General features: G+C 44.2%; 1 protein-coding gene across 2 annotated transcripts in view; it reads left to right on the top strand.

The window, feature by feature from the left end:
* The window catches only part of PDE4DIP (phosphodiesterase 4D interacting protein), a 1,987,893-nt gene that overhangs the window by 651,492 nt on the left and 1,315,302 nt on the right, over positions 1–21,099 (top strand). For both annotated transcript variants that reach the window (XM_077276217.1, XM_077276216.1), the window contains one exon: positions 15,793–15,906. In XM_077276217.1, the coding sequence (XP_077132332.1) occupies positions 15,793–15,906 (114 nt within the window). The remainder of the gene's footprint in view (positions 1–15,792; positions 15,907–21,099) is intronic.

Genomic DNA, 21,099 nt, shown 5'->3' with positions numbered 1-21,099 from the left:
GTACAGAGGGGCAGTCAGGAGAATAGTCAGGGACATGCAAGAAATCAGAGCCTACCGGGAACGTGGTAACCAAAACTTGAGACGTAAGACAAAGTCGGGGTACAAGCCAAAGCCGGAACCAGTAGGGGAGCATGGTGTCAGAGACGGAAAACAAGAGATGAAGTCCAGAGATCAGATCGAGTCATACACGGGTACAGGCAGTCAGAGACACAAGGATCACCAAAACCAGAATACAGGTCAGGGGCTCAAGCTGGGAAGCATGAACTATCACTAACACTGGTCAGCAGGCTGTGAGGGACTGAAATAGCCCAGCTAGCTCAAGAACGAGGCTGAGGAGATTAACCCCTGCATGACCAGTCCAAGGAGAGGAAGGATGAAAATAAACTCCGGACTGGACCATGACATCTATTTTGTTTTTCTGTCATTTCAGAAGGACCGTGTTTGTTTATTTCATTTTACACTGGTTTATGCAGTATGTTTTTTTTCAATAAACCAGTTGAAATTTAAATGGAAACGTTTCTGTGACTACCTCTATGAGCACATTATGCACACACAGCAGATATGCACACACATATGTAAATAAATAAAGCAAATACACAAGTATGTATAGTAAATAGCATATACATGCATATGAACATATATACAGTGTATATATAGCATACACATATGTTTCTATAAATAGCACACATGGTTATATGCACATAGCACACACATGTGTATATACACACCGAACATACACAGATGGATATACACATAGCACATTCACACACATTTATAAACATGGAGCACACATATTTAAATGCACATAGCACAAACATATGTATATATACATAGCACATACGTTTATATACACATAGCACACGTGTGTATATACATAGTGCATACACACGTGTATATACATATAGCACATTTACAAATATGTATAAACACATAGCACACACATACTGTAGGTATACATATATAGCTCATGCATATGTATATATACCGCACACACGTATATATACACATATAATGTACACACACATATATACACATAGCACATACACACATTTGTATAAACATGGAGCACACACATTTCTATATGCACACAGCACACATGTATGTGTGCATATATATCATACAAACATACTGTATGTATATACACATAGCACACACGTGAATATACAAATACTATGTACACACATGTATATACAGTACATATAGCACATACACAAATATGTATAAACATGGAGCACACAAATATCTATATCCACATAGCACACACATATTTATATTGTGAGACAGTGACCGGCATTGTTGTGAATGGCCGGTATGTGTCACAGAGGAGGAGGTATTCTGCGCTGTTAGCCTGGAGTGTCTCTCTGGGACTTGTAGTTCCACGAGCCTTGCTTAGTGTATAAGGGGTAGGACTTGCAGGGTTAGTCAGAGAGTCACATAGCCTAATTCCTCCATTTTCTTGGTGAGGCTCCTGGCATTAGTATACATGCACTTTATACCTCTTTATACCTCTTTAAGCTCTTTGTACCTGTATTCTTTATTAAATTATTAACTGTTCTAACCCCACCCCCCATGCCACCCCCCACTTTCTTTATTTATGCCCAGGTCATTTATGCCCAGGTCACTATCTGTACTATCTCCCCCTTCTATAAAATGAATACCCTCCCTCCAATCCCTAGTTTTAAACACTCCTCCAACCTTCTAGCCATTTTCCTCCCCCAGTACAGCTGCACCCTCCGCATTGAGGTGCCCGTCAGTAGCGTAGAACCTGTAGCCAACTTAGAAGTCGGCCCAGTTCTCCAAGAACCCAAACCCCTCCTTCCTATACTAATTCCAGAGCCACTTATTTATCTCCCTAATCTCCCGTTGCCTCTCTGGCGTGGCACGTGATACAGGCAGTATTTCAGAGAATACCTAATTCTCCGAAACTGTTTTTAAGGAACTTCCACCTACCTCTAACTTTGTCATTTGTTCCAATGTGCACCATGACCGCTGGGTCCTCAGCAGCCCCTCCCAGTAATCTGTCAACCCAATCAGCGATGTGTCGGACTCGAGCACCAGGTAGGCAGCACACTGTCCAATGATCCCTGTCTTTATAACAGATTGCCCTATCTGTTCTCCTAATAATTGAGTCCCCCACTACCAGCACCTGTCTGGCCTGCACTGCTCTCCTATTTCCCTCCTTACTGTAGCAGTCACTCCTCCGGCTTTCAGAGGACATGCCTTGCTGCAGCAGTGCTATCCCTGTACTGGCACCCCCCTCATCTGCCAACTTAGCAAACTTATTGGGGTGTGCCAGATCAGGACTAGCCTCCCTGGCACTCTTCCTTCTACCCCGCCTACTAACTGTCACCCAGCTAGCTGCCTCACTTTCCTTCAGCTCCTTACTACCATCCTCCCCACATCTATCCCAGAGAGGTGCTGCTCAGTGAGCAGCAGACTCATTTCCATATTGTCTATGGATCTCAGTGTTGCCAGTTGCACAACGTGCTCACATCTCACACAGCAGTATGCACCCTCGACCGGCTGTTCAAGGATTGCATATGCAGCGCCCCAGAGTCCTGGTCGTTCCAGTAATGTCGCTCTGCCACTAAGGGGAGCGATGTTACGTCTGATTGCACTAAAGGAGTTCACCTGACCAGGTATCACAGTCACACATTACACTTCACACTCCGACCACCAGGGGGAGCAAAGGGTTCTATGTATTAGGCCACTCCTCACACTCTGGTAAAATTGGGGGCTGGATAGGAAGTTAGAGAGAAGCTGACTGGGTTTTGCCCAGGTAACATCTAGTGAGAGAAGAGCGTTGCTTGGGAAGATCCATGGGGGTCCCTGTCAGGGGTGGGATCCTGACAGAGGCCTAGCGAAAGGACAGATCGTTACGGAGCCGGGCCTGCACTTCATTGCGGCGGCATCTTAAGAAAGGACATGAAGCGAAGTATATTGTGGAGAAGTGAGAAACGAGATCACAGCACAAAGGCAATAGAACCAGTAGGAGTCGTGCCCCGAGATCGGCAACATCTTACTGAGGCGCGTAGCCGGAACGCCGAGGAAGTATTGGGCTCTACGCATTACTTCAAACCAACGGCAGGGCAGTTAATTTTAGGTTGGCTGCCTCACCTTAATCACCTAATGAAGACAATGGAGGCAATTGTGGGAGAGGGGCGTCTCTAGGGTCCCTATAAAATAACTCCAGGCCTACCCCGTCATACGGGTGCGTCTTATCCATATCATCTGGGGGACGGAGAGAAAGAACAGAAACATACACGACAGTTGTGAGGACTATCCCGTGGTGCTCAGCAGGGAAGTACTACAACACCCAGGCGCTAGTAGGTAGGCACTGATTTCCACCTGCAAAGGGAACTCTGGATGTGCCTTCGGAGCGGCCGGTCTCAGCCAGCCCTGTTAGCAGTGCTCTGGATTGCGGATGCCGAAGCCTTCAGTAAAGAGGTAAAGAGACTGCAACCCTGTGTCCTCGTTATTTACTGCGACCTACACCTTTTATTGGGTGCCCCTTAGCAGGAACACGGACCGGGTCGGGCCACCGTGACATCCTCAGAACCGATAGACACGGTACCGAGTACCCCGTTGTCCTGTGTCTGGGGGCCGCTCCACATAGATGTGGCAAGATGTACACTGGATGACAATGTCAATTATGGAGCTCATTTCCTAATGTAGGATTGCACCAGAAAGACAAGTTTTGTAAAAAGAAATGTAGAGTATTAATAAAATGCAAACAGCAATTCAGTAATTCCTCCCTTGTAAACTCCCTGAATCCAAAATCACCGAATCACAAGTCACACAACTTACTTCCATTCGCACTTACGCTCCAGTCACACTCATCTCATTTACACTCACTAAGGATGAATATTTTAAGAGATAAGCTTTTTTTCTTTAGCACCAACCAACAGCTCAATGCACTTCCAAAGGAAGTTAGAGCACTGCTTCTAGAGCAAATTCCCCAATTTTCCTCCAACTTCTACACTACACCAGATAAAGAAAAAAAAGTCACATAGTGTTGCCCTTCTCAGTGTCAGGACCTCCCTGTCACTGAAAACAGTATCCTCAAAAACAAAATACATGACAGCAGTAATAATACCCCTTAATTAGCCCCTATAGTATTAATAATCCACATTCTGTCCCATTTTTCTCCATTCTGCCCCATTTGTCTACATGCTGCTCCCATTTGCCTCCATTCTGCCACATGTCCCCATTCTACCCAATTTGTCTCCATTCTGCCCCCATTTGTCTCCATTCTGTCCCCATGTCATCTCCATTCTGCGCTCATGTCTCCATGCTGCCCCGATTTGTCTAATTTCTGCCTTCATGTATCCATTCTGCCTCATATGATCTCCTATCCTTTCCCCATAGTGCTACTTTGTAAAAAAGGAAAAAAAAAACTTTCTTCTTACCTGGTCCAGCGGCATCCTCTCTGTTGTGAATTAGACTTTTTTGGCTCCCTCTTGTGGTCACTAGTGGTATGACTCTGAGATTGTCTTTCCCTAGTTTGGCACCCACCTGGGTCGTTAGTCCAGGGGTGTTGCTATATGAACTTCCTGAATTCTTAGTCTGGTGCCTGGCATCGTTGTAATCAGTCCTTTCTGTTTGCTCCTGTCTCCTGGTCCTGGTTCATGCAAAATTAAGCTAAGTCCTGCTTCCTTGTTTTTTGGTTATTTGTATTGCTCTTATTTTTTTTGTCCAGCTTGTACTAAATGTGATTCCTGATTTTGCTGGAAGCTCTAGGGGGCTGGTATTCTCCCCCCGGGAGAGTCCAGACTCTGATTACAAGTGTGGATCAGCTTGCTGCTCGTGTGCAGGGCATACAAGATTTTGTTACCAGTAGTCCTATGTCTGAACCTAAAATACCTATTCCTGAACTGTTCTGTTCTCTGGAGATCGATTTAAGTTTAGGAATTTCAGGAATAATTGTAAATTGTTTCTTTCTCTGAGACCCCGTTCGTCTGGAGACTCAGCTCAGCAACTTAAAATTGTTATCTCTTTCTTGCGGGGCGACCCTCAGGATTGGGCTTTCTCGCTAGCGCCAGGAGATCCGGCATTGGCGAATATTGATGCGTTTTTTCTGGCGCTCGGATTGCTTTACGAGGAACCCAATCTTGAAATTCAGGCAGAAAAAGCCTTGCTGGCTATTTCTCAGGGCCAGGATGAAGCTGAAGTGTATTGCCAAAAATTTCGGAAATGGTCCGTGCTTACTCAGTGGAATGAGTGTGCTCTGGCCGCAAATTTCAGAAATGGCCTTTCTGAAGCCATTAAGAATGTGATGGTGGGTTTCTCCATTCCTACAAGTCTGAATGATTCCATGGCTCTGGCTATTCAAATTGACCGGCGTTTGCGGGAGCGCAAAACTGCTAATCCTCTGGTGGTGTTGTCTGAACAAACACCTGATTTAATGCAATGTGATAGAATTCAGACTAGAAATGAACGGAAAAATCATAGACGTCAGAATGGGTTGTGTTTTTACTGTGGTGATTCTACACATGTTATATCAGCATGCTCTAAACGCCTTACAAGGGTTGTTAGCCCTGTCGCCATTGGTAATTTGCAACCTAAATTTATTTTGTCTGTGACTTTAGTTTGCTCATTGTCTTCCTACCCTGTTATGGCGTTTGTGGATTCAGGTGCTGCCCTGAGTCTTATGGATCTGTCGTTTGCCAAGCGCTGTGGTTTTGTTCTTGAGCCATTGGTAAATCCTATCCCTCTTAGAGGTATTGATGCTACACCATTGGCGGAAAATAAGCCACAGTTTTGGACGCGGGTAACCATGTGCATGACTCCTGAACAACGGGAGGTGATTCGTTTTCTTGTTCTGCATAAAATGCATGATTTGGTCGTTTTGGGTCTGCCATGGTTACAGACCCATAATCCAGTCTTGGATTGGAAGGCAATGTCTGTGTCAAGTTGGGGCTGTCAGGGAATTCATGGTGATTCCCCACCGGTGTCTATTGCTTCCTCTACTCCTTCGGAAGTTCCTGAGTATTTGTCTGATTATCAGGATGTATTCAGCGAGTCCAGGTCCAGTGCTCTTCCTCCTCATAGGGACTGTGACTGCGCTATAGATTTGATTCCGGGTAGTAAATTTCCTAAGGGAAGATTATTTAATCTGTCTGTACCTGAGCATACCGCAATGCGTTCGTATATCAAGGAATCTCTGGAGAAGGGGCATATCCGTCCATCCTCTTCCCCTCTTGGTGCGGGATTCTTTTTTGTGGCCAAGAAGGACGGATCTTTGAGACCTTGTATTGACTATCGGCTTCTGAATAAAATCACTGTTAAATTTCAGTATCCTTTGCCTCTGTTGTCGGACTTGTTTGCCCGGATTAAAAGTGCCAAGTGGTTCACCAAGATAGATCTTCGTGGTGCATACAACCTTGTGCGCATTAAGCAAGGAGATGAATGGAAAACTGCATTTAATACGCCCGAAGGTCATTTTGAGTACTTGGTGATGCCTTTTGGGCTCTCTAATGCTCCTTCAGTGTTTCAGTCCTTTATGCATGATATTTTCCGGAAGTATCTGGATAAATTTATGATTGTTTATCTGGATGATATTCTGTTTTTTTCTGATGATTGGGACTCGCATGTAGAGCAGGTCAGGATGGTGTTTCAGGTTTTGCGTGAGAATGCTTTGTTTGTTAAGGGCTCAAAGTGTCTCTTTGGAGTACAGAAGGTTCCCTTTTTGGGTTTTCTTTTCTCCCCTTCTGCGGTGGAGATGGACCCAGTCAAGGTCCGAGCTATTCATGATTGGACTCAACCCACGTCAGTTAAGAGTCTTCAGAAGTTCTTGGGCTTTGCTAACTTCTACCGTCGTTTTATCGCTAATTTTTCTAGCGTTGTTAAACCTTTGACGGATATGACCAAGAAAGGTTCTGATGTTGCTAACTGGGCTCCTGCAGCCGTGGAGGCTTTCCAAGAGTTGAAGCGCCGGTTTACTTGAGCGCCTGTTTTGTGCCAGCCTGATGTCTCACTTCCCTTTCAGGTTGAAGTGGATGCTTCTGAGATTGGGGCAGGGGCCGTTTTGTCGCAGAGAGGCCCTGGTTGCTCTGTAATGAGACCATGTGCTTTTTTCTCTAGGAAGTTTTCGCCTGCTGAGCGGAATTATGATGTTGGCAATCGGGAGTTGCTGGCCATGAAGTGGGCATTTGAGGAGTGGCGTCATTGGCTCGAGGGTGCTAAGCATCATGTGGTGGTCTTGACTGATCACAAAAATCTGACGTATCTCGAGTCTGCTAAACGCCTGAATCCTAGACAGGCCCGTTGGTCATTGTTTTTCTCCCGTTTTGACTTTGTGGTCTCGTATTTACCAGGTTCAAAGAATGTGAAGGCTGATGCTCTTTCAAGGAGCTTTGTGCCTGACTCTCCTGGAGTCGCAGAACCAGTTGGTATTCTTAAAGAGGGAGTAATCTTGTCAGCCATTTCCCCGGATTTGCGACGTGTGTTGCAGAGATTTCAGGCTGGTAGACCTGACTCTTGTCCACCTGACAGACTGTTTGTTCCTGTTAAATGGACTAGCAGAGTCATTTCCGAGGTTCATTCCTCGGTGTTGGCAGGGCATCCGGGAATTTTTGGCACCAGAGATTTGGTGGCTAGGTCCTTTTGGTGGCCTTCCTTGTCGCGGGATGTGCGGTCATTTGTGCAGTCCTGTGGGACTTGTGCTCGAGCTAAGCCTTGCTGTACTCGTGCCAGCGGGTTGCTCTTGCCCTTGCCTGTCCCGAAGAGGCCTTGGACACACATTTCCATGGATTTCATTTCAGATCTTCCGGTGTCTCAGGGCATGTCTGTCATCTGGGTGGTATGTGATCGCTTTTCCAAGATGGTCCATTTGGTATCTTTGCCTAAGCTGCCTTCCTCTTCCGATCTGGTTCCTTTGTTCTTTCAGAATGTGGTTCGTTTACACGGCATTCCTGAGAATATCGTGTCTGACAGAGGATCCCAGTTTGTTTCCAGGTTCTGGCGATCCTTTTGTGCTAAGATGGGCATTGATTTGTCGTTTTCGTCTGCCTTTCATCCTCAGACTAATGGACAAACGGAGCGAACTAATCAAACTTTGGAGGCTTATTTGAGGTGTTTTGTTTCTGCGGATCAGGATGATTGGGTGACCTTCTTGCCGTTGGCTGAGTTTGCCCTTAATAATCGGGCTAGTTCCGCTACTTTGGTCTCGCCATTTTTCTGCAACTCTGGTTTCCATCCTCGTTTTTCCTCGGGACATGTGGAGCCTTCTGACTGTCCTGGGGTAGATTCTGTGGTGGATAGGTTGAAGCAGATTTGGAATCATGTGGTGGACAACTTGAAGTTGCCACAGGAGAAGGCTCAGCGTTTTGCCAACCGCCGCCGCGGTGTGGGTCCCCGACTTCGTGTTGGGGATTTGGTATGGCTGTCTTCTCGATTTGTTCCTATGAAGGTCTCCTCTCCTAAATTCAAGCCTCGCTTCATCGGTCCTTACAAGATATTGGAAATCCTTAATCCTGTGTCCTTTCGCTTGGATCTTTGTTGTGTATCCGCTTTTTGGGCTCCCCTGGTGGTTGCTGGTGGTACTGGTGACTTGTTTACACTTTGCTTCTTCTGTTCACCTGCTTCCATCAGTGTTTGGGAGTTTCCTATTTAGCCTTGCTCTCCAGTCATTTCCTTGCCGGTCATCATTGTAACCAGAGCCTTTGGTTGCATGTTCCTGCTACTAGTCTGCTGATCAGCTAAGTGGACTTTGTCCTTTTGTTTTGTACCTTTTGTCCAGTTTGCAGTTTTTGTAATTCTCTGTAGCTGGAAGCTCTTGCGGGCTGAAATTGCCACTCCTGTGTCATGAGTTGACACAGGAGTCTTAAAGTAATTTCAGGATGGTTTTTGAAAGGGTTTTCAGTTGACCGTGAAGTCATCTTTTGTATCCTTCTGCTATCTAGTAAGTGGACCTCTCTTTGCTAAATCTACTTTCATACTGTGTATGTCTTTTCCTCTTAATTCACCGTTATTACATGTGGGGGGCTGCTATCATCTTTTGGGGTATTTCCCTAGAGGTAAGCCAGGTCTGTTTCTTCCTCTACCAGGCGTAGTTAGTCCTCCGGCTGGAGCGTGGCATATAGGAAGCCGTAGGTATGCTCCCTGGCTACTGTTAGTTGTGTGGTAGATTTAGCTCACGGTCAACTCGAGTTTCCATCACCCGAGAGCTCGTTCGTTACTTATGTGTTTTTTACGTTCCCTTGCCATTGGGAACCATGACAGTATGACCGGCCCACAAAGTGTTAATTGTTTGGGCTGAAGCAGGAGAAAAAGAAGTGTTGAAGGGAAATATTTTTTTTTTCTTTCCCTCAGAGTTTTGCTGCCTAGCCCTTAATTGCTGTCTAGCTGCTTCTTACCTCCTCTTAACCCTTGAATGGCTCTGACCTTAGCTGTTTAACATGGATGTCCAGAGTTTGGCTGCAGGTTTAAATAATCTTGCTACGAAGGTTCAAAATTTACAAGATTTTGTTATACATGCTCCTATTTCTGAACCTAAAATCCCTACACCAGAGGTGTTTTCCGGAGATAGATCTCGGTTTTTGAATTTCAAATATAATTGTAAATTATTCCTTTCTCTCAGACCTCACTCCTCAGGAGATCCTGTCCAGCAGGTTAAGATTGTAATCTCTTTGCTGCGAGGTGACCCTCAAAATTGGGCATTTTCATTGGCACCAGGGGATCCTGCGTTGCTCAATGTGGATGCGTTTTTCCTGGCTTTAGGGTTGCTTTATGAGGAACCTAATTTGGAGATTCAAGCTGAAAAAGCTTTGATAGCCCTATCTCAAGGGCAAGATGAAGCGGAGATATACTGCCAAAAATTTCGTAGGTGGTCTGTGCTTACTCAGTGGAATGAGTGCGCCTTAGCGGCAAATTTCAGAGAGGGTCTTTCTGATGCCGTTAAAGATGTTATGGTCGGATTCCCTGCGCCTACAGGTCTGAATGAGTCCATGACAATGGCAATTCAGATTGATCGGCGTTTGCGGGAGCGCAAACCCGTGCACCATTTGGCGGTATCTTCTGAAGAGACGCCAGAGAAAATGCAATGTGACAGAGTTATGTCCAGAAGCGAGCGGCAGAATTATAGGCGTAAAAATGGGTTATGCTTCTATTGTGGTGATTCTGCTCATGTTATATCGGCATGCTCTAAGCGTACTAGGAAGGTTGACAAGTCCATTTCAATTGGCACTTTACAGTCCAAATTTATTTTGTCTGTAACCTTGATTTGTTCATTATCAGTTATTACCGTGGATGCCTATGTGGACTCGGGCGCCGCTCTGAGTCCTATGGACTGGTCCTTTGCCAGGTGCTGTGGGTTTGATTTAGAGCCTCTGGAAGTCCCTATACCTCTGAAGGGTATTGATTTCACACCTTTGGCTTGTAATAAACCACAGTTCTGGACGCAAGTGACTATGCGTATGACTCCAGACCATCAGGAGGTGATTCGCTTCCTTGTGTTGTACAATTTACATGATGTTTTGGTGCTTGGATTACCATGGTTACAGTCTCATAACCCAGTCCTTGACTGGAAGGCTATGTCTGTGTTAAGCTGGGGATGTCGGGGGGCTCATGGGGACACTCCTATGGTGTCCATTTCGTCATCTATTCCATCTGAGATTCCGGCATTTTTGTCTGATTATCGTGATATTTTTGAAGAGCCTAAGATTGGTTCACTCCCTCCTCACAGGGATTGTGATTGCGCCATAGATCTGATTCCTGGCAGTAAATTTCCAAAGGGTCGTTTGTTTAACCTATCTGTACCTGAACATGCTGCTATGCGCGAGTATATTAAGGAGTCCCTGGAAAGGGGACATATTCGTCCTTCTTCATCACCTTTAGGAGCCGGTTTTTTCTTTGTCTCTAAAAAGGATGGCTCTCTGAGGCCTTGTATTGATTATAGTCTCCTGAATAAAATTACAGTCAAATATCAGTATCCGTTGCCTTTGCTGACTGATTTGTTTGCTCGCATAAGGGGGGCTAAGTGGTTCTCTAAGATTGATCTTCGTGGGGCGTATAATTTGGTGCGAATTAAGCAGGGGGATGAGTGGAAGACCGCATTTAATACGCCTGAGGGCCATTTTGAGTATTTGGTAATGCCTTTCGGCCTTTCTAATGCACCTTCTGTCTTTCAGTCCTTAATGCATGATATTTTCCGGGAATATTTGGATAAATTTATGATTGTGTACTTGGATGATATTTTGATTTTTTCTGATGACTGGGAGTCTCATGTTCAGCAGGTCAGGAGGGTTTTTCAGGTTTTGCGGGAGAATTCTTTGTGTGTAAAGGGTTCAAAGTGTGTTTTTGGGGTTCAAAAAATTTCATTTTTGGGGTATATTTTTTCCCCTTCTTCTATTGAGATGGACCCTGTCAAGGTTCGGGCTATTTACGACTGGACGCAGCCTACTTCTCTGAAGAGTCTCCAGAAATTCTTGGGCTTTGCTAATTTTTATCGTCGATTTATAGCTGGTTTTTCTGGCGTTGCTAAACCTCTGACGGATTTGACTAAAAAGGGTGCTGATGTTGCCAATTGGTCCCCTGCTGCCGTGGAGGCCTTTCGGGAGCTTAAGCGCCGCTTTTTGTCTGCCCCTGTGTTGCGCCAGCCTGATGTTTCTCTTCCCTTTCAGGTTGAGGTCGATGCTTCCGAGATCGGAGCGGGGGCGGTTTTGTCGCAGAAAAGTTCCGACTGCTCAGTGATGAGACCTTGTGCGTTCTTTTCGCGAAAATTTTCGGCCGCCGAGCGAAACTATGATGTTGGTAATCGGGAGCTTTTGGCCATGAAGTGGGCATTTGAGGAGTGGCGTCATTGGCTTGAGGGTGCCAGACATCAGGTGGTAGTTTTGACTGATCACAAGAATTTAATTTATTTGGAGTCTGCCAGGCGCCTGAATCCTAGACAGGCACGTTGGTCGTTGTTCTTTTCCCGGTTTAATTTTGTGGTCTCGTACTTACCGGGTTCTAGGAATGTGAAAGCAGATGCTCTTTCTAGGAGTTTTGAGCCTGACTCTCCTGGGAATTCTGAACCTGCTGGTGTCCTTAAGGATGGAGTGGTTTTGTCTGCTGTCTCTCCAGATTTGCGACGTGCTTTGCAAGAATTTCAGGCGGATCGACCTGATCGTTGTCCGTCTGGTAGACTGTTTGTTCCTGACGAGTGGACCACTAGAGTCATCTCGGAAGTTCATTCTTCTACTCTGGCAGGTCATCCGGGAATTTTTGGCACCAGAGATTTGGTGGCTAGATCCTTCTGGTGGCCTTCCCTGTCTCGAGATGTGCGTGTTTTTGTGCAGTCTTGCGATGTGTGTGCTCGGGCCAAGCCTTGTTGTTCTAGGGCTAGTGGGTTGTTGTTGCCCTTGCCTATTCCGAAGAGGCCTTGGACGCACATCTCTATGGACTTTATCTCGGATCTCCCTGTTTCTCAGAAGATGTCTGTCATCTGGGTGGTGTGTGACCGTTTTTCTAAAATGGTTCATTTGGTGCCATTGCCTAAGTTGCCTTCCTCATCTGAGTTGGTCCCTCTGTTTTTTCAAAATGTGGTTCGCTTGCATGGTATTCCGGAAAACATCATTTCTGACAGGGGTACCCAGTTCGTGTCTAGATTTTGGCGGGCAGTCTGTGCCAGGTTGGGCATTGATTTGTCCTTTTCGTCTGCATTCCATCCTCAGACCAATGGCCAGACGGAGCGAACTAATCAAACTTTGGAGACTTATTTGAGGTGTTTTGTGTCTGCGGATCAGGATGATTGGGTTGCCTTTCTGCCGTTGGCGGAGTTTGCTCTTAATAATCGGGCTAGTTCTGCCACTTTGGTTTCTCCTTTCTTTTGCAATTCAGGGTTTCATCCGCGTTTTTCATCTGGTCAGGTTGAATCTTCGGATTGTCCTGGAGTGGATGCGGTGGTGGATCGGTTGCATCGGATTTGGGGACAAGTGGTGGATAATTTGGAATTGTCCCAGGAGAGGACTCAGCAGTTTGCTAACCGTCGTCGTCGTGTTGGTCCCCACCTTCGCGTTGGGGACTTGGTGTGGTTGTCTTCCCGTTTTGTCCCTATGAGAGTTTCTTCTCCCAAATTTAAGCCTCGGTTCATCGGTCCTTATAGGATTTTGGAGATTCTTAACCCTGTTTCCTTTCGTTTGGACCTCCCGGCATCTTTCGCTATCCATAATGTGTTCCATCGGTCGTTGTTGCGGAGATATGAGGTACCGGTAGTTCCTTCTACTGAACCTCCTGCTCCTGTGCTGGTGGAGGGTGAATTGGAGTACGTCGTGGAGAAGATCTTGGACTCCCGTATTTCCAGACGGAGACTTCAATATCTGGTTAAATGGAAAGGCTATGGTCAGGAAGATAATTCTTGGGTAACTGCCTCTGATGTTCATGCCTCGGATTTGGTTCGTGCCTTTCATAGGGCTCATCCAGATCGCCCTGGCGGTTCTTGTGAGGGTTCGGTGCCCCCTCCTTAAGGGGAGGGTACTGTTGTGTATCCGCTTTTTGGGCTCCCCTGGTGGTTGCTGGTGGTACTGGTGACTTGTTTACACTTTGCTTCTTCTGTTCACCTGCTTCCATCAGTGTTTGGGAGTTTCCTATTTAGCCTTGCTCTCCAGTCATTTCCTTGCCGGTCATCATTGTAACCAGAGCCTTCGGTTGCATGTTCCTGCTACTAGTCTGCTGATCAGCTAAGTGGACTTTGTCCTTTTGTTTTGTACCTTTTGTCCAGTTTGCAGTTTTTGTAATTCTCTGTAGCTGGAAGCTCTTGCGGGCTGAAATTGCCACTCCTGTGTCATGAGTTGACACAGGAGTCTTAAAGTAATTTCAGGATGGTTTTTGAAAGGGTTTTCAGTTGACCGTGAAGTCCTCTTTTGTATCCTTCTGCTATCTAGTAAGTGGACCTCTCTTTGCTAAATCTACTTTCATACTGTGTATGTCTTTTCCTCTTAATTCACCGTTATTACATGTGGGGGGCTGCTATCATCTTTTGGGGTATTTTCCTAGAGGTAAGCGAGGTCTGTTTCTTCCTCTACCAGGCGTAGTTAGTCCTCCGGCTGGCGCGTGGCATATAGGAAGCCGTAGGTATGCTCCCTGGCTACTGTTAGTTGTGTGGTAGATTTAGCTCACGGTCAACTCGAGTTTCCATCACCCGAGAGCTCGTTCGTTACTTATGTGTTTTTTACGTTCCCTTGCCATTGGGAACCATGACAGATCTTCCGGTGTCGTTTGCCATTCACAACGTGTTCCATAGGTCTTTGTTGCGGCGGTACGTTGTACCTGTGGTTCCTTCTGTTGAGCCTCCTGCTCCGGTGTTGGTTGAGGGCGAGTTGGAGTACGTGGTGGAGAAAATCTTGGATTCTCGTCTCTCCAGACGGAGGCTTCAGTATCTGGTCAAGTGGAAGGGCTATGGTCAGGAAGATAATTCCTGGGTGGTTGCCTCTGATGTGCATGCGGCCGATTTAGTTCGTGCCTTTCACGCTGCTCATCCTGATCGCCCTGGTGGTCTTGGTGAGGGTTCGGTGACCCCTCCTTAAAGGGGGGGTACTGTTGTGAATTAGACTTTTTTGGCTCCCTCTTGTGGTCACTAGTGGTATGACTATGAGATTGTCTTTCCCTAGTTTGGCACCCACCTGGGTCGTTAGTCCAGGGGTGTTGCTATATGAACTTCCTGAATTCTTAGTCTGGTGCCTGGCATCGTTGTAATCAGTCCTTTCTGTTTGCTCCTGTCTCCTGGTCCTGGTTCATGCAAAATTAAGCTAAGTCCTGCTTCCTTGTTTTTTGGTTATTTGTATTGCTCTTATTTTTTTTGTCCAGCTTGTACTAAATGTGATTCCTGATTTTGCTGGAAGCTCTAGGGGGCTGGTATTCTCCCCCCGGGCCGTTAGACGGTTCAGGGGTTCTTGAATATCCAGCGTGGATATTTTTGATAGGGTTTTTGCTGACCGTATAAGTCATCTTACTATATTCTGCTATTAGTCAGTGGGCCTCTCTTTGCTAAATACCTAGTTCATTCTTACGTTTGTCTTTTCTTCTTACCTCACCGTTATTATTTGTTGGGGGCTTGTATCCAACTTTTGGGGTCTTTTCTCTGGAGGCAAGAAAGGTCTATCTTTTCCCTTCTAGGGTTAGTTAGTTCTCCGGCTGGCGCGAGACGTCTAGAACAAACGTAGGCACGTTCCCCGGCTGCTGCTATTTGTGGTGCTAGGATTAGCTATACGGTCAGCCCAGTTACCACTGCCCTATGAGCTGGTTTTTTGTGTTTGCAGACTTGGTATTTATTGCAGAGACCCTCTGCCATTGGGGTCATAACACCTCTCCCCTATCCACCTGAGGCGCGAACGTGCATGGCAGTGACATCATACCCCAACGACATGCACACCAGTGTCAGCTGCTGGTCTGTGATTGGCTGGCGGCTGTTAACTATTGCCATGTGGGAAGCAACACGGCAATGGATTTCAACTGAATGTGCGTGCGAGGATGCATGTTCAGTTACTGAGCAGCAGTATCCTGCAGCTGGGGCCCAGTGAGCTGAAGTAGAAAGAGGTAGGGCCCAATCCGGACCCCCCTCTGCTCACCGGGCCCCATACACCAGTAATGCCCTGACAGAAGCCCTGAAGCTACCCACATAACTGCTAAAGTCTATCACTGGCCTCAATTCACATCAAGTCAGGTTAATAATGGATTTTTTAAGTGTCATCACCTAGATATGCTTAACATGTCACTCTCCGCAAGAAGAAATGATACTTCTTGGATCCCATTATTAGAGTCTGATACTTGAAAATGCCTTTAACGGTTGAGCCAACTATTTCTTTATTTCAGATGGGTTTCTTTTGAATCAGGATACCAGAGAAGTTCACATGGACTTTCAGGATCTTGGCTATGAAACTTGTGGAAAGAGTGAAAATGAAATAGATCGAGAAGAAACAAGTCCAGGTGAGATCACTATAGATCAATGAATTTAAATTACAATCTAAAATAAAAGACCAGCAACAAATTGTGATTTGAAAGAAAATGTAACAAAATGGCATTTGATGTATTGTATTTTCATGTATATTTTTCTTGCCAGTCCATTAGAACTTTGTGAAATTAGAAAATCCAACAATGTCATTATCTCGACTTTCCAACTTAAGTCCTATACCTCATGGTCATTTTTTTAGCAAAAATAAATAATAGAATCCACAACATATAAATGTGTGCCATAAGCATTCGCATTGTGTTGCTTAAAAATCACTAAACTCACCAAACTTGTTTTAAAAAATCTGCTGTTAAACACTACAAAATTCTTGATAATATACCCATTAATAAAGAAACAATCAGTTATAATTTAATTAGCAAAGACCTAAAAATTATTTTCAGAAATATTATCACACACCAGAAGAATTTTCTGCCAACTTTTACATCGATCCAGCACTTTTTTTGTTAACCCCCTAACGGCCAATGACTGACATAGAACGTCACGAGCAGGTATCCGCTTCCACATCATGACATGCTATACCCAGGTCTGTCATCTGTTAACAGAAATATAGGGGGTTGTCCACATTACTGATAGGACTAAGAGTCTGGAAAAGTGACATGGCTCCCATCAAAAGAAATCCAGTGAAATCTGAGATTCCAATTCTAAATGCCCCCCTCCTCCTGAGCTGAACAGTTTGCTTAAACTTCAGTTAGCATCCACATGTTTGGCATTACTGCAGCGAGGAGCACCCACTTAATTTACGGGGAGCATGTCTTCGAAGAATGAGCTGAACACTACAACATTATGATATACGGCACTAAAATGCCATATTTAGATATATGTAGATGAATTGCCAGAGGGGTGTAATTTCCAAATTGATGTCAATTGAGATATATTTCTGCTCTTCTGGCACTTGGGGCTCTGCAAATGGTGTCTGCAAACTATTCTAGGAAAATCTGTGCTCCAAAGGTCAAATAGCGCTCCTTTCCTCCTGAGTCTCACCGCATGGCCAAACAGTACTGTACAGCCACATGTGGGGTATTGCAATGTTCAGGAGAGATTGCATAGCTAATTATGCAACCATTTTTACATATTTCCCCTTGTGAAAATGTAAAATCTGGGGGTAAAACAACATTTTAGTGGTAAAAATGTAATTTTTTTTTTGTGAAACACATGTGGTTTCAAAATGATCACTGCACAGTAGATGATTTCATTAAGAAGTATAGTTTTTAAAATGGGGTCACTTATTTTGGGTTCTGCTGTCCTGACATCTCAGAGGCTCTGCCAATGTGACTTGGCACCAGCAAACCAAATCTTTACTCCAATATGGCATCCCTTGTCTTATGATATTTGCAGAGTGGATGAAAAGCAGGTTTTGACCACATATGGCGTATTGCACTACTCAGGAAAAATTGCATCACAAATTTTGTGGTCCATTTTCTCCTATTAGCCCTTCTGAAAATTAAAAACTTGGGGCTCAAACAACATTTTAGTGGAATTTTTTTTTCATTTTGACCTCCCAATGTTATACAATTCTGTGAAATAACTGTAGGCTTAAATACTCACTACACCCATGGAGGAAATCTTCAAGAAGTGTAGTTTCCAAAATTGAGTCACATGTAGGGGTTTATGCAGTTTTGGAAAATTGTCAGCTCTCCAAATGCGACATAGTGTCTGCAATCTATTCCAATAGTAGAGTAAATATTAGTGTGCACGCTGTCAGAGCTGCTAGTGAAACGGGCTGTTTAAGTCCACATCAATGTAAGTTCAAAATTAATTGCTCACTCTTAACTGTACGTTTGCAATGTATACTTAAGAGTGTGCCATGAATTTTGAACTTGCAATCTATTCCAGGTCAGTTTTGTTTTCCAAAAGTCAAATAGAGTTCCTTCCCTTCTGAAACCTGCCGTGTGCCAAAACAGTAGTTTTACACCACATATGGGGTATCCGGGTACTCAGCAGAAATTACACAACAAATCGTGTGTTCCATTTCCCATATTACCATTGTGAAGATAAAAAAAATAGGGCTGAAACAACATTTTTGAGGGAAAAATGTATTTCTCCAATTTCATGGCTCAGCATTATAAAACTCAGTGAAAAACCTGTAGTTTCCAAAATGGGGTCACTTGTAGGTTATTCCACTGTTTAAGCACATCAGTAACAGTGCAAATGTGACGGTGTCAATCATCTATTACAGCCAATTTTGAGATCAGAAATTCAAATGGTGCTCCTTCCCTTCTGAGCCTTGACGTGTGCCCAAACAGTAGTTTCCATCACATACGGGGTGCCAGTGTACTCAGAAGCAATTGCACAACAAATGTAACTGTCAATTTTCTCCTGTTATCCTTGTGAAAATGAAAAATTGGAATCTAAAGCAACATTTTTGTAGGAAAAATTAAAATTTTCATTTTTCCTTCCACATTGCTTTAATGCCTGTCTAACTAAAGGGTTAATAAACATCTCAAATGTAGTTTTCAGCAGTTTCAGATGGTGTAGTTTTTAAAATGATGTCACTTTTGGGTAACTTATGTCACATAGTCCTTCAAAATGACTTCAAATATGCTGTGGTCCCTAAAAAAAATAGGTTTTTGAAAATTTTGTAGTAGCACCCCCTTTTGAAAGTATCACAGCTTGTAAATGCTTTTTTGTAACCAAAGAAGAGTCTTTCAATTCTTATTTGAGGGATTTTCATCCAGCCTTCCTTCCATTTCTGTGAGATTCCCAGATCGCCTTACATACACTGCTATTTAGAGGACTAGCCATACATTTTCAGTGATGTTCAAATCAGGGAACTGTGAGGTTCCTTTTAAAACCTTCAGGTTGCGCTTTTGAGGTAGCCTGTTGTGGATCTTGATGTGTGTTTAGGATAATTATCCATTTGTAAAAGCCATCCTCTTTTCAACTTCAGCTTATTTTTACAGTTGGTACGTTTGCATCAAGAATTTGTTGACATTTCATTGAATCCATTCTTTTTTCTACACAATAGTGCTGGTTACGGCCCCTATCACACATCAGTTTTTTGCCTTCAGTCGCAATCTGTCGAATTTTGAAAAAAACGGATCCGGTGACTGATGCCGCTGGATCCGTTATTTTCTCATAGACTTGTATTAGCGACAGATTACGACGGATGGCCTCACGTTTCATCCGTCGTTCACCGGATCCAGCGAAAATTGTTCGTCCGGCGGCCGGAGACAACGGATAATGTAACTTTTTTTGTGTACATCAAAAAAATGGACTGCGTCATCTGTCATTTGCTTGAATGGAAGCCTATGGCACCGGATCCGTCAAATGATGAAATCCGGCAACGGATTCTGTTTTTTTAACTGAGCATGCTCCGATCCAATGGATTGTGGCTGACGGCAAAAAACTGATGTGTGAAAGGGGCCTAACCCACCTGGCTTACATTCCAGCTTCTATGTCCTTTAGCAATCCAGGAGATCTGCAAACTCCATATGTCCAGCTTCCCGTTACACAAAAGCACATCTCCAGAACTTGCACCTCCAGACCCACCCAAACTCAAATGCTCTAGAAAACTGGGTCTTAATCCTCTTGACACCTCCCACTCTACAGTTATTCAATCATCCAGGCACTAAACATGGCTGATTAACCCCCCTCATCACTTAGTGTGCTGGATAATTTCTGCTAGACTTATGTTACTGAAGCTAACAATCTCAATGCTACATATCTCCAGTCTAGTACTTTGCCAGTGACTTTGTCACAATAAACTATGTATATATATATATATATATATATATATATATATATATATATATATAGTACAGACCAAAAGTTTGGACACACCTTCTCACTTAGAGATTTTTCTGTATTTTCATGACTATGAAGATTGTGAATTAACACTGAAGGCATCAAAACTATGAATTAACACTGTGGAATTATATGCTTAACAAAAAAGTGGGAAACAACTGAAAATATGTCTTATATTCTAGGTTCTTCAAAGTAGCCACCTTTTGCTTTGATGACTGCTTTGCACACTCTTGACATTCTCTTGATGAGCTTCAAGAGGTTGTCACCGGAAATGGTCTTCCAACAATCTTGAAGGAGTTCCCAGAATAGCATGCCGCTGCAAGATGCTGTGGTAGCCATGCTGTTTCAGTATACCTTCAATTTTGAATAAATCCCCAACAGTGTCATCAGCAAAGCACCCCACACCATTACACCTCCTCCTCCATGCTTCACGGTGGGAACCAGGCATGTAGAACCACAGCATCTTGCAGCGGCATGCTATTCCATCCGGCTTGCGTTTAGTTGAACCATCATTAATTTTTCAACCGTACAATGACCTCAAACACACCTCCAGGCTGTGTAAGGGCTATTTGACCAAGAAGGAGAGTGCTGGGGTGCTACGCCAGATGACCTGGCCTCCACAGTTACCAGACCTGAACCCATTCGAGATGGTTTGGGGTGAGCTGGACCGCAGAGTGAAGGCAAAATGGCCAATAAGTGCTAAGCATCTCTGGGAACTCCAAACTCCTTCAAGATTGTTGGAAGACCATTTCCGGTGACTACCTCTTGACGCTCATCAAGAGAATGCCAAGAGTGTGCAAAGCAGTTATCAAAGCAAAAGATGGCTACTTTGAAGAACCTAGAATATAAGACATATTTTCAGTTGTTTCACACTTTTTTGTTAAGTATATAATTTTACATGTGTTAATTCATAGTTTTGATGCCTTCAGTGTGAATTTACAATTTTCATAGTCATGAAAATACAGAAAAATGTTTAAATGAGAAGGTGTGTCCAAACTTTTGGTCTGTACTCTATATATATATATCTTTTTTTATATATATATATATATATATATATATATATATATATATATATATATATATATATATATATATATAGCTGAATGTATGTATGTATGTGTGTGTATATGTATTGGCCATGCCCCGCCCACTCCGCAACCAATCACTAAGCATCTTTCATATCACCAGAGCTGTTTAAAAGATGAAAGCTGAGCTTTGATTGGTTGCTATGAGCAACAGTTTTCCTTAGCCACGCCCACTCCGCATAGCAGGCACAGGCCACATCTAGCTCCATGTCTAGAATGGAGTTGCTTCTGTGAGGCATGACATCACTGGAAAGGGAGGAGCCTCATGGATAGAGATGTGAGGGGAAAAATGAGAGATGTCAGGAGGAAAATGAGAGAAGT

The sequence above is a fragment of the Ranitomeya variabilis genome, chromosome 8 (assembly GCF_051348905.1).
Source record: "Ranitomeya variabilis isolate aRanVar5 chromosome 8, aRanVar5.hap1, whole genome shotgun sequence".
NCBI lineage: Eukaryota > Metazoa > Chordata > Amphibia > Anura > Dendrobatidae > Ranitomeya > Ranitomeya variabilis.
This window is presented reverse-complemented; position numbering and strand designations above follow the sequence as displayed.